Source organism: Mytilus trossulus, chromosome 6 (genome assembly GCF_036588685.1).
Source record: "Mytilus trossulus isolate FHL-02 chromosome 6, PNRI_Mtr1.1.1.hap1, whole genome shotgun sequence".
In the NCBI taxonomy this organism is placed as follows: domain Eukaryota; kingdom Metazoa; phylum Mollusca; class Bivalvia; order Mytilida; family Mytilidae; genus Mytilus; species Mytilus trossulus.
The window spans coordinates 87,346,637-87,365,898 of record NC_086378.1 but is presented as its reverse complement, the minus strand read 5'-3'; the positions used below and the strand labels follow the sequence as shown (position 1 = coordinate 87,365,898).

Below are 19,262 nucleotides of genomic sequence, written 5' to 3'. Positions count from 1 at the left end.
AGTAAGGCTGGAATCAAGAAACGTACTGGGAGAAAATGGTCAGCGAGAACTGCAGTAGATCAAGCAGAAAGTATTCTTCATCACAAAGACATAGTGGTCAACACCATGACACATTCCCAACAGCGGTCAAACGCATTAACAAAAGAGAACAGCACCATGGTGCAGTCAGAAATAAGAACAGTAGAAGAAGAACAAAGGACAAAGCAGTAGAGCTTAGCCGTCAAGGAGCATGGATGAAGTGAGACTTTCCAGAAAGAAAGATCACATGGGCAGATTTAAGGGGGATGGAACCATTCAGTATTCATTCATACTTAGATCAGTGTACGATGCACTTCCTTCTCCTTCATGAAGAGGGACGAAAGATACCAGAGGGACAGTCAAACACATAAATCGAAAATAAACTGACAACGCCATACATGGCTAAAAATGAAAAGGACAAACAAACAATAGTACACATGACACAACATTGAAAACTAAGAATAAACAACACCAAAAACTAGAGGTGAACTCAGGTGCTCCAGAAGGGTAAGCAGATCCTGCTCAACATGTGGCCTGTCGTGTTGCTTATAAGATAACAAATCCGGTAAATACTAGTAGTCTAATTCGGTAGGTCACATTCATGAAGGGGAACTTACACCAGTGGGGATCGATAGGCTGCAAGTTATGTGGTGAAAGAGGCACTATGGCAAATATTCTTTGATGCTGCAAGGTTGATCTGACACAGGGAAGATATCGATGACGGCACAACAAGGTCTAAAACATCTCGCAGGGATGATATTGAGAGAAGAATGAAGAGACAGAGGCAAAGCAGATCAGATTCGTCAGAGAGGGAGATACTGGACATGCAACGAAGTCACATCAGCACTTCATCTTGGACAAGGGCAGTGAATGGAACAAGAGGGCTGATATTGACAAGAAGCTTGTGTTTCCAGAATGTGTAGAGATAACCCTACGTCCAGACATTGTAGTTTGGTCATAATCGTCAAAGATGTTAGTTGCAATAGAACTGACAGTCCCTTGGGAAGACAGATGTGAAGAAAGAAAAGTACACAGAGATGATGCCAATATGTAGAGAGGTTGAACATCATGGCTGTTCCCAGTAGAAGTAGGCTACAGAGGTTTTCCTGTAGTAGATATAGAGGATGCTACAGGGAAAGGGAATAGTCGGAAAGGCAAGGAAGACAACAGTAAGATCGCAAGGAGATGCAGCTGAATGATCATCTTTCTGGTTATGGCATTGCCGATATGATCTGACCTGGAAGCCTTGTGCTGATGAGTAGAGGTTTGGCCACCTCTTTGAACTGCCAACTGGAGGATGTAATGGTACAGGGTCGAAACATCTGGTGAAGTTTGGAAACATCTGAAGACATCAAAGTACCAGAAGAGAGCGACAGATTCAGATAAGAAGGAAGATGAGCAGTCAAGTGAATATTACAGCAGAAAAGCAGAATACCACAATCTGTAGTAGTGATTATAATCTATCAAACGTTTGATACGGTGCTTTTTCTCCGACATTTGGTTTTTAGCAACGACCAAAAAGCAAAAGAGACTGACAAAAAGTAAAATTACCGGACAAAAAGTAAAATGGACCGAACTTGAAGCAACGGACAAAGAGCAAAAGCGAACAAAAAGCGAATCCCGGACCGAAAGCACCATATCACACGTTTATCTCTTTGGATTTAAACATTTTCTGCCTCAAGTGAACTTAATGAACGATATACATGCTGTTTATTATGATAGATAGAAACTACACATGTCGAGCGCACAAAAGTAAGAATAGTTTGATCTTTTTTTCATATAATGTTTACTTGAAAAAAAGACTATCATATAATATATTTACCATCAACACCAAATTTGACACAAAATAAACTTGTGGAGAACGTGCGAAACATTGCAGGGGTCAATTTAGGAGGGCTTAATTCTTCGTCGCCAGTTTTTCCAATGGTGCCGGGAGAGAAAAAAAAGTTTTCATTTAAAAAGACACATTTGTCTTTCCTTAAAGTTTTATCATGGTAGTGCTGTTGCATCGTGTATGTAAACCGCATTTACAGATTCGATTTACAAATAATTTCCTGAATTCAAAAAAAAAAAAGGACGTATCCAAGCATTTGTAAGCCTGTAACAACAAGTCAGTGTCTATTTTTGACTGACTGACCGTCTATAAACAGAGCTCTAGTCTATAAACCCTACTTTGAAAGGACGCTAGAGATTTGATTGTTATCTAACTCTGTTTAATTTTAGATTTTTTTCCCTTTACATTATGATTTTAGCTCTTTTGATGCTTAACTTCTGTTTTGTTGGTTAAATTAATGTAATGGAATGTTTCGAATTTCTATATTTGTAGTTGAAGAAATATTTACTCGTTAGTTTTGGGGTTGTTGTTTTAATAACTTTTGGTTGTAAATCAACTTCATACAAATTATAAAATGACGCGGTTTTACAAATTTTGAGGTTTTTTTTTAAATAATTGACAAAAGTCGAGGTAAACATCCCACCATGAATAATTTAGTAGGAATAAAAGACATGTCCTTGTACAAACAAAGTTAGATTTAAACAATATGTAATGTTAAACAACTTTCTCAAATTTCCATCTTATTTTTGCGTTGACAAAACTGTTAAAAGTCCTTGGTTGTCATATTATCCCGTTATAGCCTCGACCTCGATATGTTTGTTGGTTAAGTTATATAGGTGTCTCTTTCTGAGGGGCATTTTTGATAAGAGAGATAAATTCATAACAATAATACTCAGTAAACAGTGTTTATAAAAAAGATACGAATGGCTGATTCGCAGTAAATTAATTGATTGAATATTAATTGCATTAAATACTAGTCGGAACTTCCTAAGCTTACAACTATCCCAGAATCAATCCATCAGAGCCAAAGCATTGTGTATCGATTGATCGGATCAAGTTTACATCTATATGTGTTAGACATAGCTTTATTGGATAGCTAAGGACTTAAGATGGAGATTACACAATTTGCATTTGTTATAATTTTCCTAGCGAATATTGTTGAAGGTAAGTTTACTATATATTTATTTGATTTGGAGAAGTGGGCTTTGAAAATAGCAAATTGAAAACTTCTGAATCGATATTAATTATTCCTAAGCCTATGTCATATATAAGTCGTGTTGCCAGTGAATGTAACTTCTGTATTGGCATTTAGAGGTCATTCTAGGACAGTAATATATAATATCGTATTTTGTTAGCTTTCGGAGCGATTTCTGTAGTGATATTTGTCCTCGAGTTTACTCAATCTAAAACAGAGTATCATATTAAAAAGAAAATAAAGGCAACAAAATCAGATAAAAAATCGGATACTATCAAAAAGCACCGATCCTTAAAACACCAAGTACAACAAAAGCTTAGAACATCGTATTGGAACTACATAGAAAACATTATAATCGAAGATAGTAAACTGAAAGACAGTAAACCAAGCAAAAAATTTTGGTCATTCATAAAAAACCAAAAAAGTGAAAATATAGGTGTATCACCACTAAAGGTAAATGGTATCACAAAAACAAACCCCCAAGATCAGGCTGAAGCACTTAACCATCAGTTTCACTCAGCATTTACCACACCTAAACCTTTGAAATTATCTCACATTTGTGAACTAAAATCCGCAACACATAAACTTGAAATGAAGCAAATAAACATCACCCCAGAAGGAACATCTAAATTACTAAAAAACTTAAACCCATCAAAAGCTATTGGTCCAGACAAAATATCACCTCATTTTCTAAAAGAAGTTCATCATGAAATCTCACCTATAATATCTGACTTGTTTAATTCATCAGTAAATACAGGCACAGTACCAAACGACTGGAGAGAGGCCTTGGTTACACCAGTTTTCAAAAAGGGAGCAAAATCTAAACCTGAAAACTACAGGCCCATCTCTCTAACCTGTATCCTTAGTAAATCACTAGAACATATAATAGTATCATCCATAATGAAACATCTGGACATTTACGATTTACTATATCCACTGCAGCATGGTTTTAGATCAAAAGTTAGCTGTGAAACACAACTTTTAACTTTTACACAGCAAATACTGGATTACATGGCAAACGGTAAACAAACTGACGTAGTTGTCATGGACTTCTCAAAAGCGTTTGATAAGGTGGACCATCAAAGACTTATCCTAACACTGAAACGCATGGGAATAAATAACATAACAACAAATTGGATAGAGGCATGGTTATCGCATAGATCACAAAAAGTGGTGGTTGACAGTCACACATCAAATAGTTGTCCTGTATTGTCAGGCGTTCCCCAAGGGTCTGTTCTCGGGCCATGCCTGTTCTTAATTTACATTAATGACATGCCAGAAAACCTTAAAAGTAATGTTCGCCTCTTTGCAGATGACACTATTGTGTATCTAACAATCTCATCATTAGATGACTGTCACACCCTTCAATCAGACCTACATAAACTGGAACAATGGGAGCAAGAATGGCTTATGTCCTTCAACCCAGACAAATGTGAAATCATCCACATAACAAGAAAACATAAACCAATCATCTATAAATACACATTACATAATCATATTTTAAAATCAACAAACAAAGCAAAATATCTTGGCGTTTCCATCACAAACGATCTGACATGGAATTCTCATATAAATGACATCACGAACAAAGCAAATGCATCACTGAGATTTATAAAAAGAAACGTCAAAACTAACAGCATAAAAACAAAAGAACTGGCTTACAAAACATACGTAAGACCAAAAATTGAATATTGCAGTGTCGTCTGGGACCCCTGGCAGAAACAACAAATACATAAAATTGAAATGGTACAGAGAAGAGCTGCCAGGTATACACTCAACCAATACAGCTATCAAAGCAGTGTAACAGCCATGCTTGAACATCTAAGATGGCCAACATTACAACAAAGAAGAAATCTTGCATCCGTCACCATGCTATACAAAATTCAACACCAATTAGTCTCCATCCCAGTAAATACATACCTAATACCATCCAAAGAACATAAATTTATACAGCCATTCTCTCCCACAAATTATCATTTGTATTCATTTTTTCCTAGAACAATAAGGTTGTGGAATACCCTACCATACCAAGTAGCCTGTAGCCCAGACTTAGAAGCTTTTAAGTCTGGTGCAAAACCACATATGTATTGCTAAATCAAACCATGTTTTTAACTATATACAAAAAAAAAAAAATTAAAAAAAATGTTTTTTCTTGCAATTATTGTAAATATGTTTAGTTTTAATTTGTTTCCCTAGCATGTGCCTTCTTGTAATCTTCAACATATTGAAGTTAAGAAGTATTATGTAGATGTATTAGATGGTTCGGCTTCGGAAGCAACTGGTGTATTGGTATTTAGGCCTAAGAGTCGCCTAACAATGAATCGAACTTACTCTGAAGTTTGGAGTATGTAATTCAATGTCTGTTTGTTGTTGTGTATCATATTTGTTTTTCGAAAATGTTTTTTTATGTAAACCAGCTTGTTAGTTTTCTTTTTTAAACTGAATACAAAAATTATTTCGGGGCCTTTATATAGCTCTCATATATATGTTTTGATCATTTTTGAATGCCGCACCGAAGTCTATAGTTGCGTTCTTCTTCGACATTAGCCTCTGCATGGTTGACAGTTGTCTCATCGACTTATTTACTTAGAGGTTATTCTATAGAATATGCTACATCAGTATTGTTAGGGGTGAAAGTGAAGGTCTCCGTACGATAATTTTACATATGATAAAAGAATTGTATCTAACACTTTTATGGCTTTTTTCTCCTGTTCAATAAGGGACCGCTTCGGTTGTGTCGTGGTAGTTTAATCGCCTCATGTTAGGGAGGTCAAACCAGACTTGGAAATTAGTTGGTATGTTCTAGCTATCCGCTAAGCATACGGAGTGTGAAGAGCAATAAGTCGTAGGCTCGGAGTCATAATAATCTGTTTCTTAGTTTGTCTTTTGGTCTTGTACAAAGTAGGGGTTATGTTTATATCATGATTGAAATGACGTTTTCGTATTGACAATGCAAATTAAATTTGCATTCATCAGCTTCGTCATCCAGTGAGGCATTTACTCACGTATCTATAATACTAAAATTACGAGGTCCAATTTGTCAGCCGTCATCACGTAAAAACGACGAATCAAAGAATTCAACTTTATATATGACTAATATAGTACAAATGTGTAGATTAAAAATTACACCACTCCAGGCCCTTTTGTTTTCCACGTAATTAATATTGCCAATAATTAAGAAGTTCCGGGTCGAGTCCGAAACCGATACCAATAGTATATTCATCTGTTACCTATTACCTTATCTATACGTTCTGCATTTGACAGGCGCACCACCAAACGGTGTATTCAGGATATGCTATATACACGGGTCATAATCACAGGGTTGACACTACTAAATTGTCAAATGGTTACCTATTGTAGTATTTTAATCAGTAAGACTTTATAAGATAACAATTAATACGAATACTAAAAATAAGGCGTATAGGTACAGTTTTCAATTTGTTAGCGATGATCCCCAAGGGTGACTGGGGTATAGAAATATGGTCACTTGGTCTTCTCCCGACTGGCAGTAAAACACTTGCCGAAGTGGGGCGTCCGTTTGGCTGTGCGGGATGTATTAAGTTCGCAGTCACGTCCGGTCAGAAGGGGACGTTAAATCCGATGCCTCGTGTAAAGAGAGTGCCACACTCTTTGCACGTTAAGAACCCTTGCAACAACTCTTTGAGGGGTCCGTAGGTGACCTGTTGCTAGGCAAAATTTCTGTCCATATCCAATATACCCTCTTTTTCCGGTGGCAGTCCAAATTTCTCCGACCATCATCCCATATGGCCTCGATTGTATCAACCTACCTATTGTATTCATTGTGAACTTGTTCTCGTCCTGAATATGCATGAAATATTTGCCACTGGACGTTAAGCAACCAACAATCAATCAATCAATTTGTTAGCGGGCATGACGTAAAACAGCGAATCAAAGAATTCAACTTTATTTATAACTAATATAGGACAATACTGTTGATTAAAAGAATACTCCATCCCAGGACCTTTTGTTTTCCAAATAATTAATATTACCAATAATTGATAAGTTCCAGTTAGACGGGTTCAAACAGAAAGATTTGAAAGCAGAGACAACTGTGATAACTATCTTATAATCGGCATGACTTTATCAGATGACAATACTAATACAAAAATAAGTCTTGCGCATAGTTATATACTTTAATTCAGTCACGGACCCGCGATATCATGAGAGACCTGGGTGCTTCATACTTTGTATATAGATGCCTCATGTTACGAAGTTTCCGTAGGTCGTCAAATGTCCTTGACCTCACTTTCATGGTTCAGCTCTTAATATAAGTAATAGGATAATTATATTTAGTATGTGCGTACCTTGCAAGGTCCTCATGTCTGTCAGACAGTTTTCACTTGACCTCGACCACATTTCATGGATAAGTGAACAAGGTTAAGTTTTGGTGGTCAAGTCCATATCTCAGATACTAAAAGCAATAGGGCTAGTATATTCGGAGTATGGAAGGACTGTACGGTGTACATGTCGACTGGCAGATGTCATCTGACCTTGACCTCATTTTCATGGTTCAGTGGTTATAGTTGAGTTTTTGTGTTTTTTGTGTTTTGGTCTGTTTTTCCCATACTTTATGCAATAGATCTACTATATTTGGAGTATGGAAGGACTGTAAGTTGTACATGTCTAGCGGGCAGATGTCATCTGACCTTGACCTCATTTTCATGGTTGAAAGGTCAAAGTTAAGTTTTTGAGTTTTGGTCTTTTTATCTAATACTATATGCTATATACGTCAACTATATTTGGTGTATGGAAATATTTTATGATCTATATGTCAGTCGCGCAGGTTTTAGTTGACCTCGACCTCATTTTCGCAATTCATTTCTCAGTGTTAAGCTTTTGTGTTTTGGTCTATTTTTCTTAAACTATAAGTAAAAGGTCATGGTTCATTGGTCTTTGTTTAGTTATCTTGGTTAATGTTAAGTTTATGTGACAGTTTTGAATAAAGCTTTGTACTTAGGACTATCAACATAATATCAATGTCATAAGTAAAGAAGGCGAGACATTTCAGTGTGCGCACTCTTGTTTTTTTTTAAAGTGACCAAGAAGGTTATAAAAACAGGATTAATTGTTATTCGCTTTACGTCCAGTGGCAAATATTTCATATGTGTTTAGGACGAGAACAAATTACCAATAGGGGATTGAAAGGCGGGAAAGTTAGAAAATCGTGTAAATTTTTTTATATAGTTTTAGAAATTTAGCCTTGAAACAGGCCACATTAGGTTGAGATTACTTACAGATGCATATACAGATATTGAGACATCGGATTCAATGTCCCCTTTCTGGCAGGTTCACCATTCAGAATGATGAGTATATAGTTTTTGTTCCAGTAGTATAGCACCAGTCGCTTTTGTCACCGCTCTGGTAAGTTTGTGAAGGAGTTAGCATCTGGATACAGTAATATATGGTATGTGCATGATATTAATTTGTCAGTAAATACTATTTAGATTAAAAAGTTCAATCAGACATACAATGAGTATGACTAAGAATGTGTATATACTTGTAGGTAAAATGTTGAAGTGTTACACCTGTGACTCACGACAAGATGGCCAATGTGGAGAAACCTTTGGATATACTAAAGTCCAAGCTGAAAACAAAAAGCTGATAACAGACTGCAAGGAAAGTCAGGTCTGCAGGAAAACAACAGTGGAAGACTATGCAGGTACTTATTATGTGCATTGAAAGTTTTGATAACGTAAACACAATATATTCATTGGTGGAGAGTTGTATCATACCATATTTTCTTGGATTTGTAGTCTGATATATATATATTGGTGATTGTAACAGTGGTACCGGCATGGTCAAAGTAATGATTATAGATTTAAAATCAACTTTTTGCTACCCAGTCTACAAAAGAAAAAATGTTAAAGTTCACCGTTATTGTCCCAAAAGAATCAGCATTATATTGAAGATCGAATCATACGTTTAGCTCATGTACCAATACAAAATCATGCACATTCCAGAGTACTATGTAAAATATCCCACCACAACAACAATGAAAGGATTACATTCGCACTGTATAATAAAATTAGCTTAAGGTAACGGCGGTACTAAAATGTATGTTTGTTCATGTCAAATGTAAAGTTTTATAACGTATATACTAATCATTTATATAATTTATTTTATTTCTTACCTACTGTGATCTCCTGGTGTAAATGTGACTGTGTTTTGTATATTTTTTACCTCTTGTTTCACATCTGAATGCAGGGGCGGATCCAGCCATTCCAAAAAGGGGAGTTCCCAAACCAGGACAAATGGGGGGGGGGGGGGGTGTTTCCAAATATATGTCCCCATTCAAATGCATTGATCGACCCAAAAAAGGGAGGTTCCAACCCCCGGACCCCCCCCCCCCCCTAAATCCGCCAATGGAATGCGACAGAGTGTATTTTAAATAAAGATGTATCCTATCGTATATATGTAACAGGCATCTTCTAAATTTAAGTATTTCTGTAAGACATTTTCTTAATTTCCTGCAATTAAGGTTCAGGCATTATTAATGCTGGAAAAATTGAAATGCATATTTCAAAATGCCCGAAATTATTCTAAAGAATGAAACGTTCAATAAAAATGTTGGTAGGCTGGATCTATTACGCATTTGTTCTGATTCATTTAAACACGTTGTTTGGCGTTAAATATGCATGGTCTTAGCACTACAATTACAATCACAGTTGGTGAAACCCAACCCATGACACATTCAGCTCGGGCTTTTCTCATAAAACGTTAAAAAAACGCACACACATGAATATTATCTTTCTACAAGCTGACGCATTCCCACGTTTGACGGGTGATGCATGCAGAGCAGGAAACCGCTATCTTGACGACCCATCCGTTTTTGCTTCTTATGGAGTTCATGCCATTTCCACATGTTTTGTTTTTCAATTACCTTTATTTGTCTGTTTTAAGTTGATTTTTGAGATTTGAACACCGGTCAACTGCTGTCAAATTGTAAAGATTTAAAATAAGAAATAATATACAAACACCTCAAAGGTTATTGTTTCCTTGTCAAAAAGAACTAAAATGTAAACTTTGTTTTTAGGACGTTTCGTGGTACGAGAGTGTGTGGAATCCGTGATATCAGGTTGTAGAGAGATGCGTCGTGACGGAGAGGTCTGTGACTGTGTCGGTGAGTTGTGTAACAGTACAGACATACCCAGAGTATATTTTGGATTACTTATCGTCTTGGTTGTAGTCCAGAGATTACTACTGTTATAGACCAGATACAATAGAAGGCGATCATGAACATCAGTGGGATGCGATTACTTTTTACCAAACACTATCACTCTGACCAATAATAGACAATATCACTCTTTTATTTAGATTTGCATTTGCTAAGATATCACCATATATGTACAGTAGTTGTCGTTCATCTTCATATGAATTACAGTGATAATGTTGGCTTTTTTCAAAACTACCTCTACCCTTTTTTATTGGGAAAATATGCGTCATTTTTGTCAAATTGGGAAATTTGGAGTAAACCATGAATTGGACTGAAACTTCAAGTTGCAGGCCCCCTTTTAAGAGTAGAACCCTCTTTTGAAATAAGACCCCATCTCGTCAGTATTGATACATAAATAGACCCTCAAATCTGCAAATAAAGTTAGTTGAGGCATGACAAATGTATAAATGAGTTTTTCTCAGTTTGTATTCATGCACAATTACTACTGATTAGTGCAGTTAGGGGAAAAAAGTTGTCTTTTAGGGAATAATTTTAAGCCATTTTTTTCAAATTGTGATTTTTCTCTTGAGGAAAAGCCTTTATTCTCCAGTAATTCAGGGCAAACAATATCACTGCATTATATTTGCATAAAAGCAAAATCAAGATTAAAATAATCTTATTGAATTGTAGGGAAATATTATTGATTTATTAAAATAATGTGCAGCTTTACCCCTTTCCAGCAACTTTAACGACAAATACCTCTAACTAAATAAACATATGAACAAAGAAGACGGATTTGTAAATAAATAACTAGGAGATAATGTTTATTTTTATAATGAATGGTTAACTAAGCTTCAAGGTTGTAATATATCAACCTCTTTATGAATTCAGTTAATTATTCATTTTTTTGTAAATACTGAGAGTTATATGGAAACACATCTTCTATACATCTTTGCAGTAACATATATATGCACACAAAATTTTGTCTGGGTTATTTTTTTGTCAAATCTATGAAATCTTGAGTACTAGGTACGCTACTCACTAATTACTCATAGTGGACAATAATTGATATATAAGTAGCGGGATCTGCCTACCCTTCCGGGACACCTTATATCATCCCTAGTTTTATTTATGTATATAATTGTTGATGTTATACTATATGTAACCATCTGTAAACAAGTCTTTACTCTGATAAAAGTTGTGTTTGATTAAGTAGGTTAATTAATTTAGTTTTGACATTCAATGTTTTGTCCTGTTGAAGCTCAATATGACATTACATAGTGGTAGAATATATACATTTATACTAGAATCTAGTTTTGTACATATTTTGATAGTTTTGTAACTATTTATGTAATGTATTGGAATAAAAGTCTAAATATAAATAATTGTTTCACAATATATCTTATCAATTCTATACAGCAGTTGCTCTCACGAATTACTATGAAAATAAGGAGATCTGATATGATTGCCAATGAGACAACTACCCAACAAAGTTCAAATACGTGAATGTAAGCCATCAGATGCAATCATATGAATAGGACCTTCAACAACCAGAAAAATCCATACAAACGAGAAAACCGACGACCTAGTATATAACAAAACAAATTTACTTTAAAAAAAATAATATGACAGACATGAAACCCCAAAAATAAAACCGCTGCACTACAAGCTCCTTGGTTGGGACATGTATAAAAGATAGTGGTGGGTTTATTATGTTTGTGAGCGCTTGAAACTACCACATAACCTGGGACAGTGGTGAAACAGCGTAACATAAGTACAACTGTAAAAATCTGTAACAGTTGATAGAACTCAAAAGATCGGTAAGAGGCACACCAAAAACTAACATAAAACAAAGGAAACAAGTAAGGAGATGTGATTTGAATGCCATTGATTCTATACTCAGTATCCCCCAAAGTTCAAATAAAGTGGATGAATATAAAAAAGAAGATGTCCCCAAGGGTGACCGGGGAATAGAAATATAGTCACTTGGTCTTCTCCCGACCGGCAGTAAAACGCTTGCCGAAGTGGGGCGTCTGTTTGGCTGTGCGGGATGTATGAAGTCCGCAGTCACGTCCGGTCAGATTGGGGACGATAAATCCGATGTCTCGTGTAAAGAGAGTGCCACGCTCTTTGCACGTTAAGAACCCTTGCAACAACTCTTTTGAGGGGTCCGTAGGTGGCCTGTTACAAGGCAAAATTTCTGTCCCTATCCAAGATACCATCATTTTCCAGTGGCAGTTCAAATTTCACCGACCATCATCCCAGATGGCCTCTATCATATCAACCTACCTTTTGTATTTATTGTGAACTTGTTCTCGTCTTGAATATGCATGAAATATTTGCCACTGGACGTTAAGCAACCAACAATCAATCAATCAATAAAAAAGAAGATGCGGTATGATTGCCAATGAGACAACTGTCCACAAGAGACCAAAACGACAGACCTTAACAACTATAGATCACCGTACGGCCTCAGTTCAACAAGGAGCAAAGCCCATACCGCAGTCAGCCATAATAGGCCACGATATGACAATGTAAAACAATTTAAACGAGAAAACTAACGGCCTTAGTTGTATAAAAAAATGAACGAAAACAAAATATGTAACAGGCGCATACATAAATAATGTGGCGATGTTTAACATGTTAGCGGGATATTTACGCGAACCCAACCTTCCCCTAAACCCTGGACAGTGGTATAACAGTGAACTCTAAATATCAAGTTGAACAAGGCTAAACTCATCAGATGGACAAAAATACAAGTGTACGTGGATGAACGCCATTATATAGACAGCTGTACAGCATCAGAAACCAAATCCATATATTCAGCTCCACATGAAAAATACGAAAAAATCCAATTATATTAAAGAAAACAATCGGAAACTAACCCAGAATCTACAATGTCCATCTTGACACCCAAAACATGTCCACTCAAAATGTAATTTCAAGCCTAAGTGACTCATTTTTTATATTAAGAAATAAGTATGAACTTTCTTACACGGCTACCCAGGAGGAATACTTTAAAAACAAAAAAATCTTGTATACAATAAAGCAATGAATATTCTAATCTTTTCCGTTATATGTCACCTTTAAAATGGCGCAAATGCATTTTTTTTTCTAAAAAAAATTATGCGTAAATGAAATATAACCTTATCGCAAATGAAAGATTGGATTTTGTAAAAAAAATTGGCGCAAATTTAATGCGTCCTTGAAACCCGACCTGATCAAAAGACTATGTCTTCACCATAGGAAAATCAACCACAACATCTTTTATGTGGGGACCCCGGTTTAGTATCATTGCTTCATAAATAATACGCGAACAGCATGACCAATATCATGACAACAACTGGTTTTAGAATATATGTAATTTCCGATACAAAGACACCATGAATGAAACAATATTGATAAAAAAAGTGCAAACTCTAATGACTTGACAACAGTATAGTAACAATATCCCTTGTGAATACAATGACTCCATGAATGAAACAATATTGATAAAAAAAAATGCAAATTCTAATCATAGGACTTAACAACAGTATCGTAATAATATCCTTTGTGTATAGTCTGTTTAAAGGTTTTGTTAGCTTTTAAGGTGAATGAAGACTTTATAGTGTATTTTAGAGAATATTACCATAAAAGATAGGAAAACCCTGTTCTAGGATTTTAATGGTATTATGTTAATCACATTTCCCTTTTAATCATAAAAAATAAAAATGGGGTCACGCAATTCCTTGATTCTTTTATTCCGTAGAATCTGGTAGTTTCGATAATTTGAGGGGGGATGTTTAAATGGTCAATGTCAATACACCATTACGATGTATCATTGGCTTGGGGATTCAGTTATTTCCATTGTTCTTGGCCTTGTTTTCATGGTACAGCGACTGCTTAAAAACTATAAGAATTTATCACATATTATGAGTAACGAGGACCCTCATGGGGTGTAAGGGTAGTCACATAATCATAAATATAATCCAATATAATCACATAATCATTCATTATTTTTTCAAACAAGCCAGCTGAAGGACGCCTCCGGGTGTGGGAATTTCTCGCTACATTGAAGACCTGTTGGTGACCTTCTGCTGTTTTTTTTTCTTTGGTCGGGTTGTTGTCTCTTTGACACATTCCCCATTTCCATTTTCAATTCTATTAATAAAAAATATAGTCCTAGATGACCAAGTACTAGGAATCAAATAATTATAAAATATTTGATCTGGTATCAAATAATCACTATGAAAACAGCCAAATAATCACATAATCAACATATGTGCACGAGGTGAAATGTCTCACCTTCTTTACTAATCATTGATATAAGGTTGATGATCCAAAATATTATCTTTACTACAACTATCACATAAACTTAACCTAATACAAGAAAATGAGATCAAGGTCATTTAAACTAAACAAGAAACTCATGTACACCTTACAATCATTCAATACACTAAATATAGTTGACATATTGCTTTTAGTTTCTAAGAAACAGACTTAACCAAAAAAACTAAACACTGACCAATGAACCATGAAAATGAAGTCAAGATCAAATGAACCATGCCAGGCAGACATGTACAGCTTATAATCCTTCCATACAGCAAACATAGTTTACCTATTGCATATAGTTTAAGAAAAACGTACCAAAACACAAAAACTTACCACTGAACAATGAACCGTGAAAATGAGGTCAATGTCAAATAAAACTTGCGAGACTGACATGTACATCATAAAAAATGTCCATACACCACATATAGTTGACCTATTGCATATAGTACCGGTATAAGAAAAAAACCCTTCAAAAACTTAAATTTGATCCCTGTTAAGCATGAAAATGAGCTCAACTTTAAATGACACCTGTCAGCTAGACGTGTACACTTTACAATCATTCCATACACCTAATATAGAAGACCTGCATGTTGCATACAGTATGGGGGAAATATACCAAAACATGAAAACTTAACTATAACTACTGAACTTATTGCTTATAGTGCTAGTATCTGAGATATGGACTTGTCCACCAAAACTTAAAATTGTTCACTGACCCATGAAATGAGGTCAAGGTCAATTGAAAACTGACTGACGGGCATGAGGACCTTGCAATGTATGCACATACGAAATACAGCTATCCTATTACTCATAATAAAAGAACTGAACATTCCACTTTTATTTTTTGTCTATCTGATGAGTTAAGCCTTTTTCAACTGATTTTTATAGTTCGTTCTTATGTTGTACTGTTATACCACTGTCCCAGGTTAGGGGGAGGGTTGGGATCCCACTAACATGTTTAACCCCGCCACATATTTATGTATGTGCCTGTTCCAAGTCAGGAGCTTGTAATTCAGTGGTTGTCGTTTGCTTATGTGTTACATATTTGTTTTTCGTTCATTTTTTTACATAAATAAGGCTGTTAGTTTTCTCGCTTGAATTGTTTAACATTGTCTTATCTGGGCCTTTCATAGCTGACTATATGCGGTATGGGCTTTGCTCATTGTTGAAGGCCGTACGGTGACCTATAATTGTAAATGCTTGTGTCATTTTGGTCTTTTGTGGATAGTTGTCTCATTGGCAATCATACCACATCTTCTTTTTTATATTACAAAAATTCTCAACTTTTGTTCAAGTAGTCACTGAACCACGAAAATGAGGTCAAGGACACTGGGCATGTAACAGGCGGAAACTTCGGAACATGAGGCTTCTATATAACAAGAGTGCACACGCTGAAATGTCTCCCCTTTTTATTAATCATTGATATTATGTTGATAGTCCTAAGTATAAAGCTTTATTAAAAACTGTCACAAAAACTTAACATTAACCAAAATAACTAAACAAAGACCAATTAACCATGAAAATGCCAGGCAGACATGTACAGTTAACAATGCTTCCATGCAACAAATATAGTTGACCTATTACTTAAAATTGAAGAAAAATAGACCAAAACACAAAAACTTAAAACTGAGCAATGAACCGTGAAAATGAGGTCGAGGTCAAATAAAACCTGTGCGACTGACATATAGATCATAAAATATTTCCAAACACCAAATATAGTTGACCTATGGAATATTGTATTAGATAAAAAGACCAAAACTCAAAAACTTAACTTTGACCACTCAACAATGAAAATGAGGTCAAGGCCAGATGACATTTGCCCGCTAGACATGTTCATCGTACAATCATTCCATACAACAAATATAGTAGATCTATTGCATAAAGTATGAGAAAAACAGACCAAAACACAAAAACTTAACTATAACCACTGAACCATGAAAATGGGGTCAAAGTCAGATGACACCTGCCAGTTGGACATGTACACCTTACAGTCCTTCCATACACCGAATATACTAGCCCTATTGCTTATAGTATCTGAGATATGGAATGAACCATAAAAATGAAGGCAAAGACATTTGACTGACGGAAACTTTGTTACATGAGGCATCTATATACAAAGTATGAAGCATCCAGGTCTTTCACCTTCTAAAATATAAAGCTTTTAACAAGTTAGCTAACGCCGTCGCCGCCGCCGGATCACTATCCCTATGTCGAGCTTCCTGCAACAAAAGTTGCAGGCTCGACAAAAAAGTAAGTATGAAGCCTTCTAAAATATAAAGCTTTTTTAAGGATTAAGCTTACGCCGCCGCCGTCGCATGATCACTGATCACTATCCCTATATCGAGATTGTTGGAAAAAAAACACACGAGGAGGCACAGTAATGAGATAACTTTAATTGGTAGACAGCATCCTTGAAAAGTTACATCTGACCTCGACCTCAGTTCATGCATTACGGGGATCAAGCGTATGTTCGTAATTAAGATACTGTAGTGTAGCAGTAATTAAGATACTGTAGTGTAAGCAGTAGTTCAACAATAGTAAGTGTATGGAATGATTGTTAAGTGTTCAAATTTGGCAGGGTTCAGCTGTTCTTGATCAGAGGCGGATTTAGGGGGGGGGGGGGCTGGGCCCCCCTTTTTGGAAAAAAGGTTTGGTTGCTTATATAGGGAATCACTGAAGCTTGACTGGAGCGGGCCCCTCTTATGTCAGTCAGTGGGTCCCCACTTATGAAAAATCCTGGATCCGCCACTGTATTTTCATGGTATACATTTCTTAGATGTTATGAGCAATGTGTTAAGTATACTTAATGTATGAAATAATTGCAATCTGAACATCTCTGTTTGGCCGATTAAGAGTGTCTGACCTTAACCTTATCTTCATGGTTCATTGAAAAATGTTATATTTCCTTGTCTTAGATCACAGATGTTAACTTTAGTTGGTGCATGGAATGATTGCAATGTGCACACTGGCAGGTCAAAGTTTGTGTCTGACCTTTAACCTCATATTCATGGTTCATTAGTCAATGTCAAGTTTTCGAGGTCAGTTCTTTCTTTGGCGATTTTAGTATTATGTCAACATACTAGTTGGTGCATGAAACGATTGTGTGGTATACATGTGAAGTATTACAGCAGGTTTATCTGACCTTGACCTTATTTTTATGGTCCAAAAGTCAGTATATTCTTTGAATGATAAATTTATTTCTAAAATACTTTAACCAATTGGTCATCTTAATTTGGTGCATGGAATGTTTGGAAGGGGTACAGGTCTGTCCAACAGGGCTCATCCAACTTTTGACATCATTTTCATGATTTCATTGGTCAATGTTATGTTTTCATGGTTTGGACAATAAGCAGAATGTAAAATTTTTTTGGTGTATGCAATGATTATAAGATGAACACTTCTGTCTCTGTGACTTACAGGGTTAATTTGACATTGACCACATTTACATAGATAGGTTTCTGTGATCTTGCAGTAATAATTTGTCTTTGATTTTTAACACAATATAATCATGACCAGTAAAGCATGGGAGAAATTTCAACGTCCAGTGTCGAATACAATGCATATTTAGGCCGTAAACATATTAGTGTAATCAGAATATAAATAACCTGTTTTGTACTAGACCACAGGCTGGCCAGGATATTTAACTTGATAATGCACATAAAGACAGGTTTCTTATCCACACACATATATCTTACTCCTAACCAATCAAGTCTTTGCTCTCACTTCTGAATGTTTTACAGAGAAGCAGCTAATAATATTTTGTTTATCTCTGGTTTGACCCAGTAGGATTTCGAACCACAATCTCTTACACTAGAGGCATTTACCCTACCATGTTAAGCCATCCATATGATTTAAAAGCACAAGACCATTTTGCTAGCAATTAATTTACAACAAATAAATGAAAAAGTGGAGATAATCTGAGATATGCAAGAGTTAATACATGTTTTGAAAAGGGAATGCGAATCTCTCAAGGCAAATCAATTTTTGTTGTCTGTATGGCTCTTTCAGGGTTAAGGTTATACAAACAAAAGGCAAAATAATCACAATTAATACTAACTCATTCCATGAATGGATATTAAAACCAATAGGCAAATTAACAAGAGTGCACACGGTGAAATTTCTCGCCTTCTTTACTTATCATTGATATTATATTAATAGTGCTAAACTATCACATAAACTTAAAATTTACCAAGAAACCTAAACATTGAGCAATCAACCATATAAAAATGAGGTCAAGGTCAGATGGACAATGGCAGGCATACATGAATAGCTAACAATTCTTCCATACAACAATTATAGTTGACCTATTGCTTATAGATTAAGAAAAACAGACCAAAACACAAACTTAACACTGTGCAATGAACCATGAAAAGGGGGTCAAGGTCAAATAAAACTTGTGCGACTGACATATAGTTCATAAAATATTTCCATACATCAAATATAGTTAAACTATTGCATATATAATTAGAAAAAAAGACCAAAACTCAAAAAACCTGACTTTGACCACTGAACCACAAAAATGAGATCAAGGTCAGATGACATCTGCCAGCTGGACATGTACAACTTACAATCATTCCATACACCAAATATATCAAACCTATTGCATACAGTATAAGAAAAACAGATCAAAACACAAAACTTAACTATAACCACTGAACCATGAAAATGAGGTCAAGGTCAGATGACACCTGCCAGTTGGACATGTACACCTTACAGTCCTTCCATAGCTC

At 35.6% G+C, this 19,262-nt stretch overlaps 1 protein-coding gene across 2 annotated transcripts; it reads left to right on the top strand.

Moving 5' to 3' along the window:
• The first annotated feature begins 2,681 nt into the window (after positions 1–2,681).
• Positions 2,682–11,590, top strand: LOC134722114 (uncharacterized). 2 transcript variants are annotated; one of them, XM_063585638.1, is made up of 3 exons: positions 2,682–3,016; positions 8,572–8,727; positions 10,102–11,585. In XM_063585638.1, exons 1-3 carry the CDS (start codon positions 2,962–2,964, stop codon positions 10,275–10,277), a joined length of 387 nt encoding a protein of 128 aa, XP_063441708.1. In that variant the 5' UTR covers positions 2,682–2,961; the 3' UTR covers positions 10,278–11,585. The 2 variants fall into 2 exon arrangements, with proteins under 2 accessions (XP_063441708.1, XP_063441707.1); XM_063585637.1 differs by lacking the exon at positions 2,682–3,016 and adding an exon at positions 6,319–6,418 and having other exon boundaries at positions 10,102–11,590.
• Positions 11,591–19,262: the final 7,672 nt, after the last annotated feature.

Bases quoted from the DNA above. Each gene is read 5' to 3' on its own strand.
- LOC134722114 (XM_063585637.1), top strand. From the start codon at position 6,340: ATGCTATATACACGGGTCATAATCACAGGGTTGACACTACTAAATTGT. The intron at 6,419-8,571 runs GTAAGACTTTAT...ATATACTTGTAG, and splicing joins CTATTGTAGTATTTTAATCA to GTAAAATGTTGAAGTGTTAC. The intron at 8,728-10,101 runs GTACTTATTATG...CTTTGTTTTTAG, and splicing joins AACAGTGGAAGACTATGCAG to GACGTTTCGTGGTACGAGAG.